The sequence below is a fragment of the Rhinatrema bivittatum genome, chromosome 4 (genome assembly GCF_901001135.1).
Source record: "Rhinatrema bivittatum chromosome 4, aRhiBiv1.1, whole genome shotgun sequence".
Classification (NCBI taxonomy): domain Eukaryota; kingdom Metazoa; phylum Chordata; class Amphibia; order Gymnophiona; family Rhinatrematidae; genus Rhinatrema; species Rhinatrema bivittatum.
In genome coordinates this window covers 73,383,835-73,399,060 of record NC_042618.1, presented here as the reverse complement: position 1 = coordinate 73,399,060, position 15,226 = coordinate 73,383,835, and the positions used below count along the sequence as shown (strand labels likewise).

Below are 15,226 nucleotides of genomic sequence, written 5' to 3'. Positions count from 1 at the left end.
TATAAATATTCTACGTACTATAATTATTTTTCAAACAAATCTAAAACTCTGGACAAAACATTTTCTTTAAATCAACGTTATTTGCTTGCTAGGATGGGATATTTATTCCTGAAGGGTAAAGAGATGGACCCATAACTGGATGAATTTGAAAGTTATGTATAGTAATTTTCCTGGATCTCAGGGATTTTCCTTTTTCCATCTCCTTTAATCCTGTAACTTGATTTTAGACAGGTAGCTCTGAAAACAATAGCACTGCCCCATTCTTTTTTTTTTTTTTTTGTTACTGCCACCTAATTCTATAGCTACCTAGAACATCATGAAAATGACCTCCGTTTTAAAGTTTCAAACATCACATTGAAATAAAGGTTAACAAGTTATAGGTGACATCTTTTTAGCAGATTAATGAAATATATTTGTGATAAACGTCCATAATGCACAGCCAAGCCATACAATACAACAGAGAGTATATGCTTTGATTCACAAATGTAGCACGTTTGTCTAACAGAAACTATCACCTGCAACTTGTTTGTTAAACTGTACATGTCTAAGTGGAGTAACGAGGCAACCGCACTACACGTAACATCAAAACCCGAACAAACTATTCCAGAGAAGGCAACTATTGTGACAAATGATTTATGCAGATCTTACTTCCACATTGCCCCAAGCTTCTCCCCTTTTCCACCAATCACCATAGCCCATTATTTATTACTCTGCTTATTCATCTAGGAATGGCTTATACACAATGGGAAACAAGCACAATAATAACTTGGAATTTCTTTGCACCACAGCATGCCCTGGACAGTAGATTGTTCTGATCTTTTCCTTGATTTAAAAAAAAAAAAAAAAAAAAAAAGATGCTTTGGAAAGCATGGCCATTACCTGGAGAGAAACAAGACTCCTGGTCAGAGTGCTGAAGGAATTCATGCTGAATGGGAATGGTGCTGATTTGTAAGCGAGCTGCTAGAGAAGCTGGCAAACGAGGATATGGACCTGGTGTGAGCAAAGAGATGTTTGTTAAGTGCTCACGACTCGAAGACACCATTTGCATCATCACGTTGTCTACAGGCAAGGACTTCAAAACACAGGACCGATGACTTACAATTGGTGGGCAGCTGCAGAGGCGGGCAGTCTCATTGTAATTAATTAATAGCAGAAGGCTGAGAAACAGGGGGCTGAGCCAGCATAGGGGCAGCGCCACGGCTGCAGTGGGTGCTTGAGAGCTGTCAATGTGAGACAAATCTCTGATCTGCCTCCCACGGCGCCTCCAATCTCTGCTCTCTCCTCTCACTTGCCACAGATCTGGGAGTCGAAGAGGTGACACAGGAGGCAGAGCTGATATTGGGAGTGCTCAAACGCCCACAGCACACATGGAGCTGGCACTTGTGCTGGCCACATACTTCTTTCTGCCTCCTTCATCATCCCACACAGACCTTCAGTCTCTCTGAAGTATGGCAACTACCATTTTCCTAACACATTGGTGATACAAAATGGCCAGGTCTTATTTGGAACAGAACCATGAAAACATATTGGGACAGATTTTAAAAGCCCTACGTGCGTAAATCCAGCTGAATTTTCGCGAGTAGGGGGGTTACGCGCACCGAGCCTATTTTGCATAGGCCTGGCGACGCGCGCAAGCCCCGGGACGCGCGTATGTCCCAGGGCTTGAAAAAAGAGGCGGGATGGGTGGTCCGGGGTGGGGGCATGGCCAGAGGCCTTCATAGGGCTGCTAGGCCGGGGGATTGCACACTGGCACTCAACCGGCGCGCGCAACCTACGCCTGCCCAGAGGCAGGCACAACATGTAAAATAAAGGTCGGGGGTGTTTAGCTAGGGCTGGGGGGCGGGTTAGGTAGGGGAAGGGAGAGGAAGGTGGGGGAGGGAGGAAGGAAAGTTCCCTCCGAGGCCGCTCCGATTTTGGAGCGGCCTTGGAGGGAACAGGGAAAGCCATCGGGGCTCCCCTAGGGCTCGGCATGCGCAATGTACACAAATGTGCACCCCCTTGCGTGCGCCGACCCCGGATTTTATACCATGCGTTGGTATTAAAATCTGCCCCATTATGCATTATAAGACATTTTCTTAATTAGCTTGGTGTTAATTTATTTCCAGTGACCAAAGTACTTTGCAGCTGAAAAATCAAACAACTAATCCAAATTATACATCTCAGCAACTAACAAAACATTTCACGTAGCCAAATGACAAAGTCATACAAGCAGAAGAGGGTCCAGGTAATTCAGTAACCAAGAAAGACTTCACACATTTAAATAACCAAGAGACAACACATACTTCAGTAAACAAAGTGACTACTCGCACGTCAATAACCAACAAGGAGATGTCATGCACTTCAATAACCAAAAAGACGCCTGAACCAACAGTAATGATACTTCATAAACTACCAGAGACAAAGACTCCGCACAGTTCAATAACCAACAGAGACTTCACACACTTTAAGAAATGACAGACTTTTCCACATTTTAATAACCAACTTTAAAGAAATTTTATGCAATTTAGTAACCGCTGAACACCGTTTTACAGTCTCAATAACTTCAAAAATTGCTTCGAAAGCCAACAGTAGAGACAATTTTTCTATTTTATGTGCAAAATTTAAAATATTCTGCAAATAATGGCAGTTTTAATATATTTTGGGTGTGTGCGTTCACGCTCTCTTTTCCCACTTGGCTTCTGGAGTAGTTGAGTACAGTGATCATTTTAGATATATACAAAAATGGAATTTACTTGTCTGTGAAGCTGGGCTGAGCCACTGCTGGGTATAATCGCACTCAAACTCAGTCTACTAGAAGCAAGTGAAGCATAGTGGATCATGCTCGGAGAGTGGATTATTAGGATTCCAGAAAATCAGAGGAAAACTAACATTGCTCACATGATCATGGACACTGTTTTCAGCTCTGATTTTCTGAGGTTTTAATTCAGCTTTTGATCAAGCTCTAAGAAAGCTTGACTGTTGGTAAATAACCGGATTACAGGAGAGGTAGAAGACAGATTTTTTAGCTCATCTCTACTAAGCAGTACTAGTCTGGTTTTTAAGATATCCATAATGAAATATAGCCACATACACACGGTTTAAATATCTAGTTAATTGCCATATTTGGGTTACCTTGAAGAACCAACCTAGACCTCAAGGAACTATAGAAGATAAGATGGTACAAGAGAATATTAGATTTTTAAAATTAGCATTAATTTTGAGTGAGGCCTACTTTTTATTTTACTTTGGTTTTTTATTTTATTCTAACTTTTCATCCTAATTTGATTTAATTTTTTACCTCTGATTTCACAATGCTTTTTACCTTTGCACTGCTTGCTTTCATTGATGTTATTTATTTGTATCTCCTGATTTTATGTAACTTGCCATTATGTTATTTTATCTTGTAAATCTGAATGACTATAGAACAGTGGTATATAAACACATTAAATAAATAAATAGTTTGTGATGCACACAAAAAAGACCAATGTTTGCTTCCAGAGACAGACTGCTATTAATATTATAGTGGGAAAGCATGTCCAATTTAAAGAACTTGCAAACATTTTCCACTTATGCATGTTTCTGACTGCCTCCACCTCTGGATGGTTATGAAATCATTGAGTTTCACCACCATCAGGCTGGCCCAGTGACTCAATGGCCATGTGGATGAAATGCTTTGAAATCTTTTACAGTTGTATTTATGTCCATTTTATGTCTGTTACAATTATTTATTGAATATATATTATTCAATTTTTTTTGTTTTATTGATTATGCTTTGATTGCATTCATTTTATTGTGCTGCATCTCATTTAGAGCATTTTTGTGATTAAGCGAGAGAAACAGATGCCATACATGCATAAAATAAAGGTCCCTGGTTGGGGCCGGACTCCTTATGCTGTAGAGGAGGCATTTAGGTGGGGGAGGGGGGAGAAGAATCATTTACATCATAATTAAGCTCTGGAATTCATTGCCAGAGGATGTGGTTATGGAGGTTAGTGTAACTGGGTTTAAAAAACGTTTGGCTAAGTTCCTAGAGGAGAAGTCCATAAACTGCTATTAATCAATAAAGAATAGTAGCTTGGGATCTATTTAATGTTTGGGTACTTGCCAGGTACTTGTATCCTGGATTGGCTACTGTTGGACACAGGATGCTGGGCTTGATGGACCCTCGATCTGACCCACTATGGCATGTCTTATGTTCTTATGATGGCCTGATTCAGGGTTCTGGAAGGAGGAGTTCTGGTGCGTAGCCTGCAGCTGAGGCTTATCGCCGCAGTGAGATAGGTATGTTGGAGAGGGATTATAAAATAGGAGGGGAAATTCCTGGGAGAGTGCATAAAGTGGCATCTAGTGCTGGATCCCAGATCTGGTTCCAAATGAGCTGGAAAGTACAAAGGAGCAGGAAGAAACCAGGAAGAAACCCTAAAGAGCCAGCTTGATGTGCGCTGAAGGCATCACTTGAATGTATGGAAACCTTTACAGAGAAACACTATGATGTCTTCATTCACTTCAGTCTCTTCTTATAAGAGCATTCGGCTTTAACCTTAAAGGCAGACATGCTGGAAAGGTGCCTTGATTGCACCAACCTTGCAAAACAAGCTGTTCCATGTCGGACCTTTGCTTTTTGCGGCATCAGAGGATTGCAAGATGATTAATGCAGCAGTTCTTAGTAAATGACCTTGTGTGCTGCTAAACAGAAAACTGCTCAGAGAGAGTGGATGTGTGTGTGTGCGCGCGTGTGTGAGTACAGCAGCAACAAAGCACGGAATTAGTCCTGCACTGGGGGGGGAAAGGGTGAGGGAGGAAAAGCAAAGGGGACGGAGGCAACAGCCATGCTACGTTCATACCCAAGTTGAATGGATTGTGGTCAAGATATTTAGGAATATGTTTTCAAATGTTCAGTTGGGAACTACCTCAGTAGGATGGCTGGCTATCCCTAAATGGATATTTGGCCAGTTAAAAGGGACATGTGTTGTTTCATAACGCACATATTTTTAGCTGCAGTTAAAGAAGAGGCATTCTTGGGGGTACGGCGGGGCGATAACTTTGGTCAGACGAGAAAACTAGGTGCACACCTTAAAGTTTAAAAAGCGTGCGTACACAGCATTGGTGCGTGCTTTACACCTTTGTTTTACGTGGAACGAGTATGTGGACCTACTTTTAGCCATATAAGACAATATTCATGTACAAGTCACACAGACACCTTGCCTTTGAATGCTGTCTGGATTTGATTGGATTCAAAAGTAGGCCGGCAGAGCCTTCCTGAAAATTTATGACCCTGCCAAGTTGAGTCTCCAATCAGATCAGACGACATGGCAGTTTGCCTTGTGACTTTTCGCCCCTTCTTGATAAATCACACGAATATTAAGAGTAAGGCCAACTTGACCCTGTTCTCTCGGAGTACTAAAAACACTGATGATTTGTGAGAGGCTTTTTTTTCTGTAGGCACAAAATAGAACAAAACCTTTTATAAATCAGACCCTGACTCTTTGGAGGGCTATGAACGTGTTGGGATGCTGAATATATATGTTCTCAGAGTTTAATTATCCACTATTGTTGACTCCCCGGGCATTTCCCTAAAAATTGACCCCACAATTCAGAATATCTGAATGTCAGAACCCAGGCAATTTTCTAAGATGGATTAATCTCCTGGCATGACAAATGTAGTTACAGGCAAGAAAAGGTGGTCTCCCTGGGATTAGACTTCATAATAACTCATAGAACATAAATTGAACGGCAGCTCATGCTCAAAATAGAACACAGCACAAAAGGAATAAAGGGACAGCTAAACAGGTACCATATCTTTGATAGAAAGCACAGTCCACAAATAACTCACTGCTCACTTTTAAAACATCGGGTAAGTTTAACCTGGTTAATTTGAGCCACATTTTCAGCCGCTCCTAACTGGCTAAGTTTGTAGCTGAAATTTCCCCTAAGTCTAGCTACATGTAGGCCATTCTGCAACTGAAGTTGTGTTGTGTTCTTCCCTTGGCTTGATTTCTCGTTGCTTTGACCTCAGATTCGACCTCAACTCCGCTTCAGCTTCAGCCTGTAGGTCCTGCCAGCTGCCAGAACCCAAGGACTCAGCACAAGGGGGAGGTGGGTGGCAAGGCAGCTGCCACCTGTTAAGGCCTATCTTATGTTTGCACTAAATAGGCAGTGTCAACTTTACAGTAGCCCAAAGGCTCGCTACCAGTCGGCATGACAGAAAATACCCGTTAACTGGCTAAGTTGTAAACCTGCCCAGAAATGGATCTAGCCATACCCATTTTCGGGCTAAATCTATGCATTATGCAATTTTGTGCACATAAACTAAGCCAGTCAGCAGAGGAATTTTTATCCTGTTAAATTTATCTGGCTAATTTTCTAAATTAGCTGGAAAAACCTTAGGGAAAAACCATCCCAATGAGAAAAGTGCTTAGTACATCTGGCCCTAAATATAAATATATACAAATAAATATATCTGTGCAATGTCTTGATTTTAGCTTGGTTTGTTAATAAAGCTGCATTTGTTCTTATCTTGTTCATGTGTAATGCATGATCAAGCAGGTGACCTCTGACCTCTCAGGAAGCCATTAGGCGCCTTTGCCTGCTGATACTACTATTTATGATTAATAAAGTGCTCCTAGGTATACACAGCACTGTACTGTTCCTCTTGTTCCAGCTATTTGCCACTCTGGATTGTGTTTTCTATTAAAGGTTTGGGGGCCAGTTCAGTCACGTCTTGCATCCTGGTTGAGTGCTGGCAGCTGTTTGCCCAGATCCTTTTGCTGCCACTGCTCTCAGGTGCGGGTGGTTCTTGGAACCCACAGCACACTGTCTGCTTAATTTTATGAGGGCAGGAATCTGGTGGTACTATTGGTGGGTCCACACCATGCTACTTAGTTACAGATATGTAATAAATAGGCACAGCACAGGGGAAACGCTCTGGATAAGAGAGCGGGCTCTGTTCTGTGGTGGTGCCTGGATCTATGCGGAGTCTCCTGGTTACAGAGGCACTGGACGCCATGTAAAGCACAATCATACACACACAAAACAATACGCCAAAAATAACACACATTCGTCTTACAGAAAAATTAGCTGTTTCTTACATAAAACATAAAGAGCTAACCTTCTTTAGCCTAAGAAAGCCATCTTTTCCCCAAAGCATGGTGTGCAAACGGCAGAAATACCCAAGCACTTTAAATAACATTTATTCTCTTTAAAGAGGTGATTCCTCCTGACAGACTCAAAAGTTGACCAAGTTGGAATACCCACCCCTGTGGGTACATAACATTAAAATATAACGCTACATCCTCTCAAAGCAGAAAACAGCGGGTTCTTTTCATTGTTTGTGACTTTCTTCCGGGTGCACAGCACGCAGCCCCCTGCTGAGCTACAATGGCTCAGCCATCACCAGAAAGATGGTATTCGCGCAAGCCCGGGTTACAAATAACATTTATTTAAAAAAAAAAAAGCAAAAAAAAAAAAAGCTATTTGCTCTTTTAGATCTGTGGGGGATGGGGGAAGAAGGGCCTTTCAGTGGCTGCCTTGAGCCTGTCAAGCAGAACTACCTCCAAGAAATCCTGCAGATCTCAAACCCCGTGCTCTAGTCTCTCCCTTAGGTGATAAAAGGCCGGTTTGTACACATGGAGTCACGCAGTTGCCTGTACCTATTTGTTCGAAGTGTCTGGCCTAGACTGTTCACGCTGCAGGCTAAAAACACTTTTTCCTCCCCACTTAGGGTTGATTCACTAGGGCTTGCCTCCCCTCAGTAAATCAGGCTTCGAGTTACAGTACAATGAAATCGATTATGAAACTTGAGCTAGATTTTTTTCCTTTCGGCGACATCAGTTATTGATTGCACTGGTGAGCATGACTTCCTGAAGAGGTGGCAGTGCAGTCTGGCTTTACTGACTTATGCCAATATTTTCACTGCAGATCTGAGCTGAAATAAACTAAAGCTACTTTAACTGGATCAGGGAAAACATCTGAAAAACCACAGAGAAGACACACGTAAATACATCCAGTCCAGAGAGCTGAATACCTACAAGGTTTTGAATTGAGAAAGAGACTTTTTATAACATGAATAATTATACGATTACAATGAACCCGATCGATGCAGCCCATATTATTGAAGGACTTTTCCACTGGTTTTATGCTTATTTTTGATCAACAAATGTGATGCATTGAGCATGGGCAATGTCTTTCACTAGAAAATAGTTCTTAAGAACAGGTTTTATCGGTTTGTTAATACAGCTTTACACTCTGTCTACCACCTAAAGCGCCCAAGGATATAAAAATCATTAATCCCTGCTTTCAAGCCTCCCTCCGCCATCTCTCCTCACTCACCCACGTTGCTCTGCAAGAAAGGCCACAGGTGTGCGTGCAGGGACCTTTGCTAAAGGTGCCGGAGAACCGCTGCACTCTTCCGCGCTCTAGCACTCTCTCCCCCCTTGGTTGTCTTACCCTCAGAGGTCTGCAGGACCAGAGTTTTGCTGTACTGGCTGACGCCTGCTTTGTTAAATCCTTTGACCCGAGCGTTGTACGTACTGTTGAAGTGAAGTCCATCCACGGTACACATTGTTTCCTTTCCAACAAACACCTCCTAAATGATAACAAAGGGGAAAAAAAACAAAACAGTAGAGAGAAGGGAAATCTCAGCAGCCAGGTGATAAGGCACAGTCACAGAGTACAGAGGTGCTCTCGGAGAAGAAATCCATTTCTCTATAGGAGGAAGACTCTCAGTGGCGACACAACAGCCAGGTACCAACAAAGCGAGTGCCTGCTTCTTTACTTCAGCAGTTGGGGTTTGTTTTTTTTTCCCAGGTACGAGTGACTGGTTGCCTTTGTTTACTTAAACAAAAAAGCAACGTCTCTATCTGTCTTATCAACAGACACGATGACAGATTGATTGATTTGTGAAAGCTATTGAATACTCTGCCATGATGCTTGAAAGAATGTTTGAGAAACATTTGGTAGGCTTCCTCAAATCCGGTTCAACCTGGGTCTTTCAGGGCCGCAAACAGGTTTGGCCTACAGGATACCCAACATCAATAGGTTTCAAACAATTACATTTAGCTGTAGCTAATGATTCACTGTAAATCACAAAAGCTAAAAGAGTCACTCCTCTGAATGCACACTGCATGCCATACCAATTTCAAGCACTCATGACCACATAATTGCTACTATGGACCATCATAATACCCGTGCGTGCCAAGCTATTTCTTTGCTATTGCACTTACTTACAGGGTCACATATAATCGTAGGTCCTTAGGCCCCCTTTTTTTATATCTTTTTTTTTGCATATAAAATAGTTACTTTCATTTTTTATACAGCAATATCATGGAATCACCCAACATAACATTATGTTTCGAGATAAACTGTGCGGCAGAGGTAAACTAAGTAAAGATGTCAAAATGACAACATCTTTACTTAGTGTATACATATACATACACACTATGTATTATATACTGTGTATTACTAATATACATCAGATTATACATACACACACACTCACAAACAAATACATATATCCAAACACACTGTGTATTGCTAATATACATCGGATTATACAAACACATGCGGTGTATATACACTTTGTATTACTAATATATATCAGATTCTCTCTCTCTCTCTCTCTATATATATATATATATATTTAAAAAAAAAAAATATATATATACACACATTGTATAATACATCATATATATAGAGAGAGATAGCAAGAGAATCTAGGCTTTAAATAAAAATGTGGGTACCTAAAATGGTATATCCATCAGAGAACCCTAAAATAGGGTAAATAACACTACTAATGTTTTAAATGATTTGAAAGATGTTTAGTGTTTCAAACTTTATTACAAAATGGCAAAGAATATCAAAACTATTCAAAAGATAAAACTGGCACAATAACACACACACACATACTTATCACCTGCCCTAGTCAATCATTCCTCATTCACACCACTTCTAAACTCTCTTTAGTGTTATGCATTTAATGCATGTATAAATATCCACATAAAACATTGCCAAAATATATAGAGTGTTTGTAAGGAAACAATAAAACACTTGCAATAGAGATGAAATTCAAGAAAGATACTTTGTGAATTGCAAATGAGTCACATGGATGACACCTTCGTTAAAAAGGGGATACAGCTGAATCATAGTCCTCAAGAAAGGATACTTTGTAATTGTTTCACCAGAATGATGTCCCAATAATATTTCTGTAACCTATGTTATACTTCTGCTATATTCTGTATTCTCTCGGTCCCTGCAAAGGCCTCTGTTTCACCGTACAGGCTTCTTCAGGGGGAAAATATGGTTCATAACTATTCTTGCATTGATACCATGGTCTGTATTTAGTGAAGAGAAATCACTCTTATTGTTGATTCTACTTTATATGTCGATTTGCCAATTCAGTATCTCAAGACTTCAACTGTTAATTAACAGCTTGCTAAATGCAGCATAATCATCTATGAACTTCCAATGTCTTTTTAGCATGTTGGAAGCCTTTTCATATCTCTTTCCTGGAACTGTATCTGGAGCAGACTTCAGTGACTCCTTCCAGTACAAACCCAGTGATGTTAGTGTCACATCGGAGCCCCGATGTGACTGAGGAATGATTGACTAGGGCAGGTGATAAGTATGTGTGTGTGTGTTATTGTGCCAATTTTATCTTTTGAATAGTTTTGATATTCTTTGCCATTGTGTAATAAAGCTTGCAACATTAAGCATCTTTCAAATCATTAGTGGTGCTACTTACCACATACCCACACACACAGTATTGAACGATCAGCTTTTTGAGCAGGCTCATTTATACAATTTTCAAAATCCAACAAACAGAGGACACTGTACTTTCCTTTATGTACACCGATGTCTGGTATCTCTTATTGGGCTCCACCCTGTGTTGGTAATAGCCTTATTAGTAAGAATACCGTTTTTAATTTTTTCTTTTATTATTTCATATTTGAATGCAGTTTTTTTAAGGTATCTTATTTGCCATCCATTAGTGATATCCCTCAACCGAAAGCGTTTAAAAATATGCTTATCTTTGTAAAATTAGTTCTCTCTTGCACGGTCACCATCTATCGCCTTCATTAGCATTGTTTTATACTTAGCTATATTTAATAAGAAGCTATCTTCTCCTGTAAAGACCATTTGTTATTGCGAGATTGGAGCCGTCAGCCCGACACTGGCAGTGTTTTGACCATCCTGTCTTCATCAGGGACTAAGAGAGCTATATAAAATCAAAATCTATTGTTACTCACAAAACGTTCAATCCCTGGATCACCCCCCAATTGCGTACATAAAATATAAAACTTACATTTTAATTGACTTGTACCCTTCTAGAATGCCATGTTGCTATGGGACAACTGGTGTGAGGTACTGTATGCTATTTAAATGTTAAAAGGACCAATGACCTATGTCCATTTCAGATCCGGGGATTGAAAGTTTTGTGAGTAACAATAGATTTTGATTTTATATAGCTCTCTTAGTCCCTGATGAAGACGGGATGGTTGAAACACTGCCTGACAGTGTTGCGACTGTCGCTGTCCGACGTCTCCACTCCACCCTCCTTACCTCTTTGACAACTCCTCCCGCGGTTGATGGATGTCTGGCTGCCGTGGCATCTGCCTGCCATCTTCTCTGGTGGCCCTGGTCCGGCTTGGGCACTGTATCCCGCCATGTTGTTCAGCTACCATAGGACGTGCTCGCCACGCGGCCCTGCTTCTTATTCTTTCTTTGGCGCGAACCTCAGGGGTGTCCCCCTGTGATGACGTCACGCATCCCGGATACAAAAGCCTACTCTGTTTGCTAGCTAATTGAGTTAGCAATGGTGATGGGACTCCTTACGGATGGGATTCGCTCTCCGTACCTAGCTACTCTGCCTCTCCTTAATTGGACTTACTCTATCGGGGTACCCGCTCCTCGGGGGCCTCTCTCTTTTCTTTCAGGTCGCTGTCTGGAACCGGTACTCGCTCCTCAAGGGCCTATGTTCCCAGACTCGCTGCCTGAGCTCACTTCTGCTTGGAAGAAACCGCTGCCTACACCATCAGTGAGTTACCATCTATACTCTCTCAGAGCTGTTCCCTGGAACCAGGTACTCGCTCCTCGAGGGCCTGCCTCTATTCTAGCTTCTGTGTTACCTTCTGGGAGAAACCACTGTGTGAGTAATCAACCAACGAGGCTCTATACCAGTACTCTGTGTATGCTCCACTGTACTCACTATCTCAGTTTCTCTCCACTACAGCACAGCTATTGAGGGATCGCTGTTCCAGTGTCCTGAGGGACTACAAGCCCAGCCGGGCTTCATCTGTACTCACTTCTGCCACCTCTGGTGGCTTCTCAACTCTGTTTAATAAAAGATAATTCTGTGTTGTGTGTCCTAAAGCTGAGCCTGACCTGTGGCCCCTCACGGGACTTCCCCCGTGGGCGTGGTCATCTGCCACAGTGTCCAAGGGTCCACCCAAAACCTTACAAACAATAACAGATGGCTCCAATCTCGCAATAACAAATGGTCTTTACAGGAGAAGATAGCTTCTTATTAAATATAGCTAAGTATAAAACAATGCTAATGAAGGCGATAGATGGTGATCGTGCAAGAGAGAGCTAACTTTATAAAGATAAGCATATTTTTAAATGCTTTCAGTTGAGGAATATCACAAATGGATGGCAAATAAGATACATTAAAAAAAATTGCATTCAAATATGAAATAATAAAAGAAAAAATTAAAAACGGTATTCTTACTAATAAGGCTATCAGCAACACAGGGTAGAGCCTAATAAGAGATACCGGACATCGGTGTACATAAAGGAAAGTACAGTGTCCTCTGTTTGTTGGATTTTGATAAGTTTAAGAGAGGACCTTTTTTGGGCTTTGTAATTTTTGGAGTGATCCTTCATTTATAAAAGTGTCAAACAAAGCATTCCCATCTGACCCGAATCAATTTATTATGCTTTTATTTAGGGTGTCTGGCTAGTGTCTGAAGCTGTAAAGTCCATGGTCATTATGCTCTTATGAAGTCCTACCACAGCTTATGAAGATCACAGATCATAAGGGGACAGCTGAGAGTCCTCCTGATGAAAATAAAAAGAGCCCAGAACATTATGGGGACAATTGGCAAACTGTCTGCTTTCGTGCAAGGTCCAAGGTTGCTTTTCACCCACAGACTTTGCACCGAATTTGAAAGGGAAGGCATCTGTGGACTTTTTCACCTGCTCTGTGTGTGGGTGCAATTTTTATGGAAAATAGTGTGTGGAAACGTGAAGATGCACTCTATGTGCATTATTTTCTGCTCCTGCCCAAAGGAAACCTCTGGGAATGCCTTCCCTAAATATGGGTAAAAGTCTGCATCTTGTGAAACGTCACACATTTTATTTAGCTAGAACGAGGGAGGGCAATTTTAAGGCAGCTGGTCTACCTTGCTCAGTGGCTATTTACCCTGATAAATGAAAATTGCTCACTCTTAAACACAGTTAAATTTCAATCCATTATCTTACTTATAAATATTTTCCTAGAGAATCAAATCTTGTAAGCAATGAGAATCCTAAGATGGGAACAGAAATTTTGCAACCAGCTGGCTATTTTTTTAAGATTAAATAACAGCAAATGTGCTCTTATATCCTTAGCAGTGTCAAATGCACTCTTAGCCAGGGTTTCCCAATCTTTTACCCAATTTGATCCCCATTTCAGCACTTGAAAATTCACAAGATCCCAGATGATGACCAAAACAAATTAGCAAGGGGAAAGTCCCACTTCAACAATCACCCCACTCTCACCCTCCCTGCACTTCAGCTTATTCCGTCTCTAAACCCCACTCTGCCTAGTTGATCCTCTCAACCACCACCCTCTCCAGTGGATACCTCCCATCAACTTTCAACCCCCCAACTCCTCTCAATCCCCTAGTCTATCCCTTTTCTCATCCCTCCAGCCATTTTGCATCCCCCCAGATCATCATCTCTCGCCCCTACACCATACTTATAACCCTCAACTGATCCTGTCATTCCCTCCCTCACCCCATCCCCTTCACATTCTCCTCCCCATCCCCTCTCAAAATCGCCCCTTCCACCTGATCCCCTTTCGGAAACTCCCTGGCAGCTGATCCAACCCTCAAACCCCATCATGCCTCTGATCTCGCCCCTTCATAAAGCCCCCTCCTACAAACATCCTCCTGGTCAGGGTCAGTGGCAACATTTTCCTTTTGGGCCTCAGACAAATGGATGGCAACTGGTGGGAAAGAAGGCAGGCTGATGACAATGGCAACATTTTTCTGTTGGGTAGGTTCAGCGGTGGATGAGGAGAGAAGAATAGTGGCAATTTCCACTGGCCCATATATACTCAGCACTCCCTTCCACTCATGGCTGGTCCCAAGAATGGCAGCCTGCCAGCAGCAAACAGCAGCAGCATTAGTAATGAAAGTCAGCATGGGGTCTGTGAGACAGCACAAGCTCTGTGTGAGGAGGTTTCACAGAAATTCATGTGAGGGCAGTGCCACTGAAGGGCCTGTGAGTGTGTGCTGGCTCACAGGCACCACGCTAACTTCCACTACGAAAGCTGCTGGTGCCTGAAGAGAACTGCCATAGAGCCACTTATGACTGCCAGCTGAAGGTTTTGAGACCCTCATCTGGGGTCATGATCCATGGTTAAGAGCATAAGAAATTGCCATACTGGATCAGACCAAGGGTCCATCAAGCCCGATTTCGGAGCAGCCTCGGAGGGAACGGAGGCAGGCTGCATGGCTCGGCATGCGCAGGCTGCCAATTTTGCACAGCCTTGTGTGCGCCGATCCCGGATTTTAACGCGCGTATCTTTTAAAATCCCGTGTACTCTTGTTTGCGCCTGGTGCGTGAAGAAAAGTACGCGTGTGCGCAAATTTGTAAAATCTACCCCTAAATTTCATCTGCCATTTCGATGCCCAATCTTCCAGTCTTGCAAGGTCCTCCTGCAATTTATCACAATCCGCTTATGATTTAACTACTTTGAATAATTTGTATCATCTGCAAATTTGATTACCTAACTCGTCGCATTCTTTCCAAATAATTTATAAATATATTGAAATGCACCGGTTCAAGTACAGATCCCTGAAGAACTCCACTGTTTACACTTTTCCACTGAGAAAATTGACCATTTAATCCTACTCTCTGTTTTCTGTCTTTTAACCAGTTTGTAATCCACATAAGGATATCACCTCCTATCCCATGACTTTTTAGTTTTCTTAGAAGCCTCTTATAACATTGTCAAACGTCTTCTGAAAATCCAAATATACTACAA

The 15,226-nt window shown here is 41.9% G+C and overlaps 1 protein-coding gene across 2 annotated transcripts in view; it reads right to left on the bottom strand.

Annotated features, from left to right (window-relative positions):
- Positions 1 to 15,226, bottom strand: part of TRIM9 (tripartite motif containing 9) — a 167,150-nt gene that overhangs the window by 39,080 nt on the left and 112,844 nt on the right. Inside the window, exons 7-8 of one of the 2 annotated variants that reach the window (XM_029598341.1) lie at positions 8,425 to 8,563; positions 880 to 990 (exon numbers count right to left, since the gene is read on the bottom strand). In XM_029598341.1, coding sequence (XP_029454201.1) covers positions 880 to 990; positions 8,425 to 8,563 — 250 coding nt within the window. The remainder of the gene's footprint in view (positions 1 to 879; positions 991 to 8,424; positions 8,564 to 15,226) is intronic. The other variant, XM_029598342.1, reaches the window with a different exon arrangement.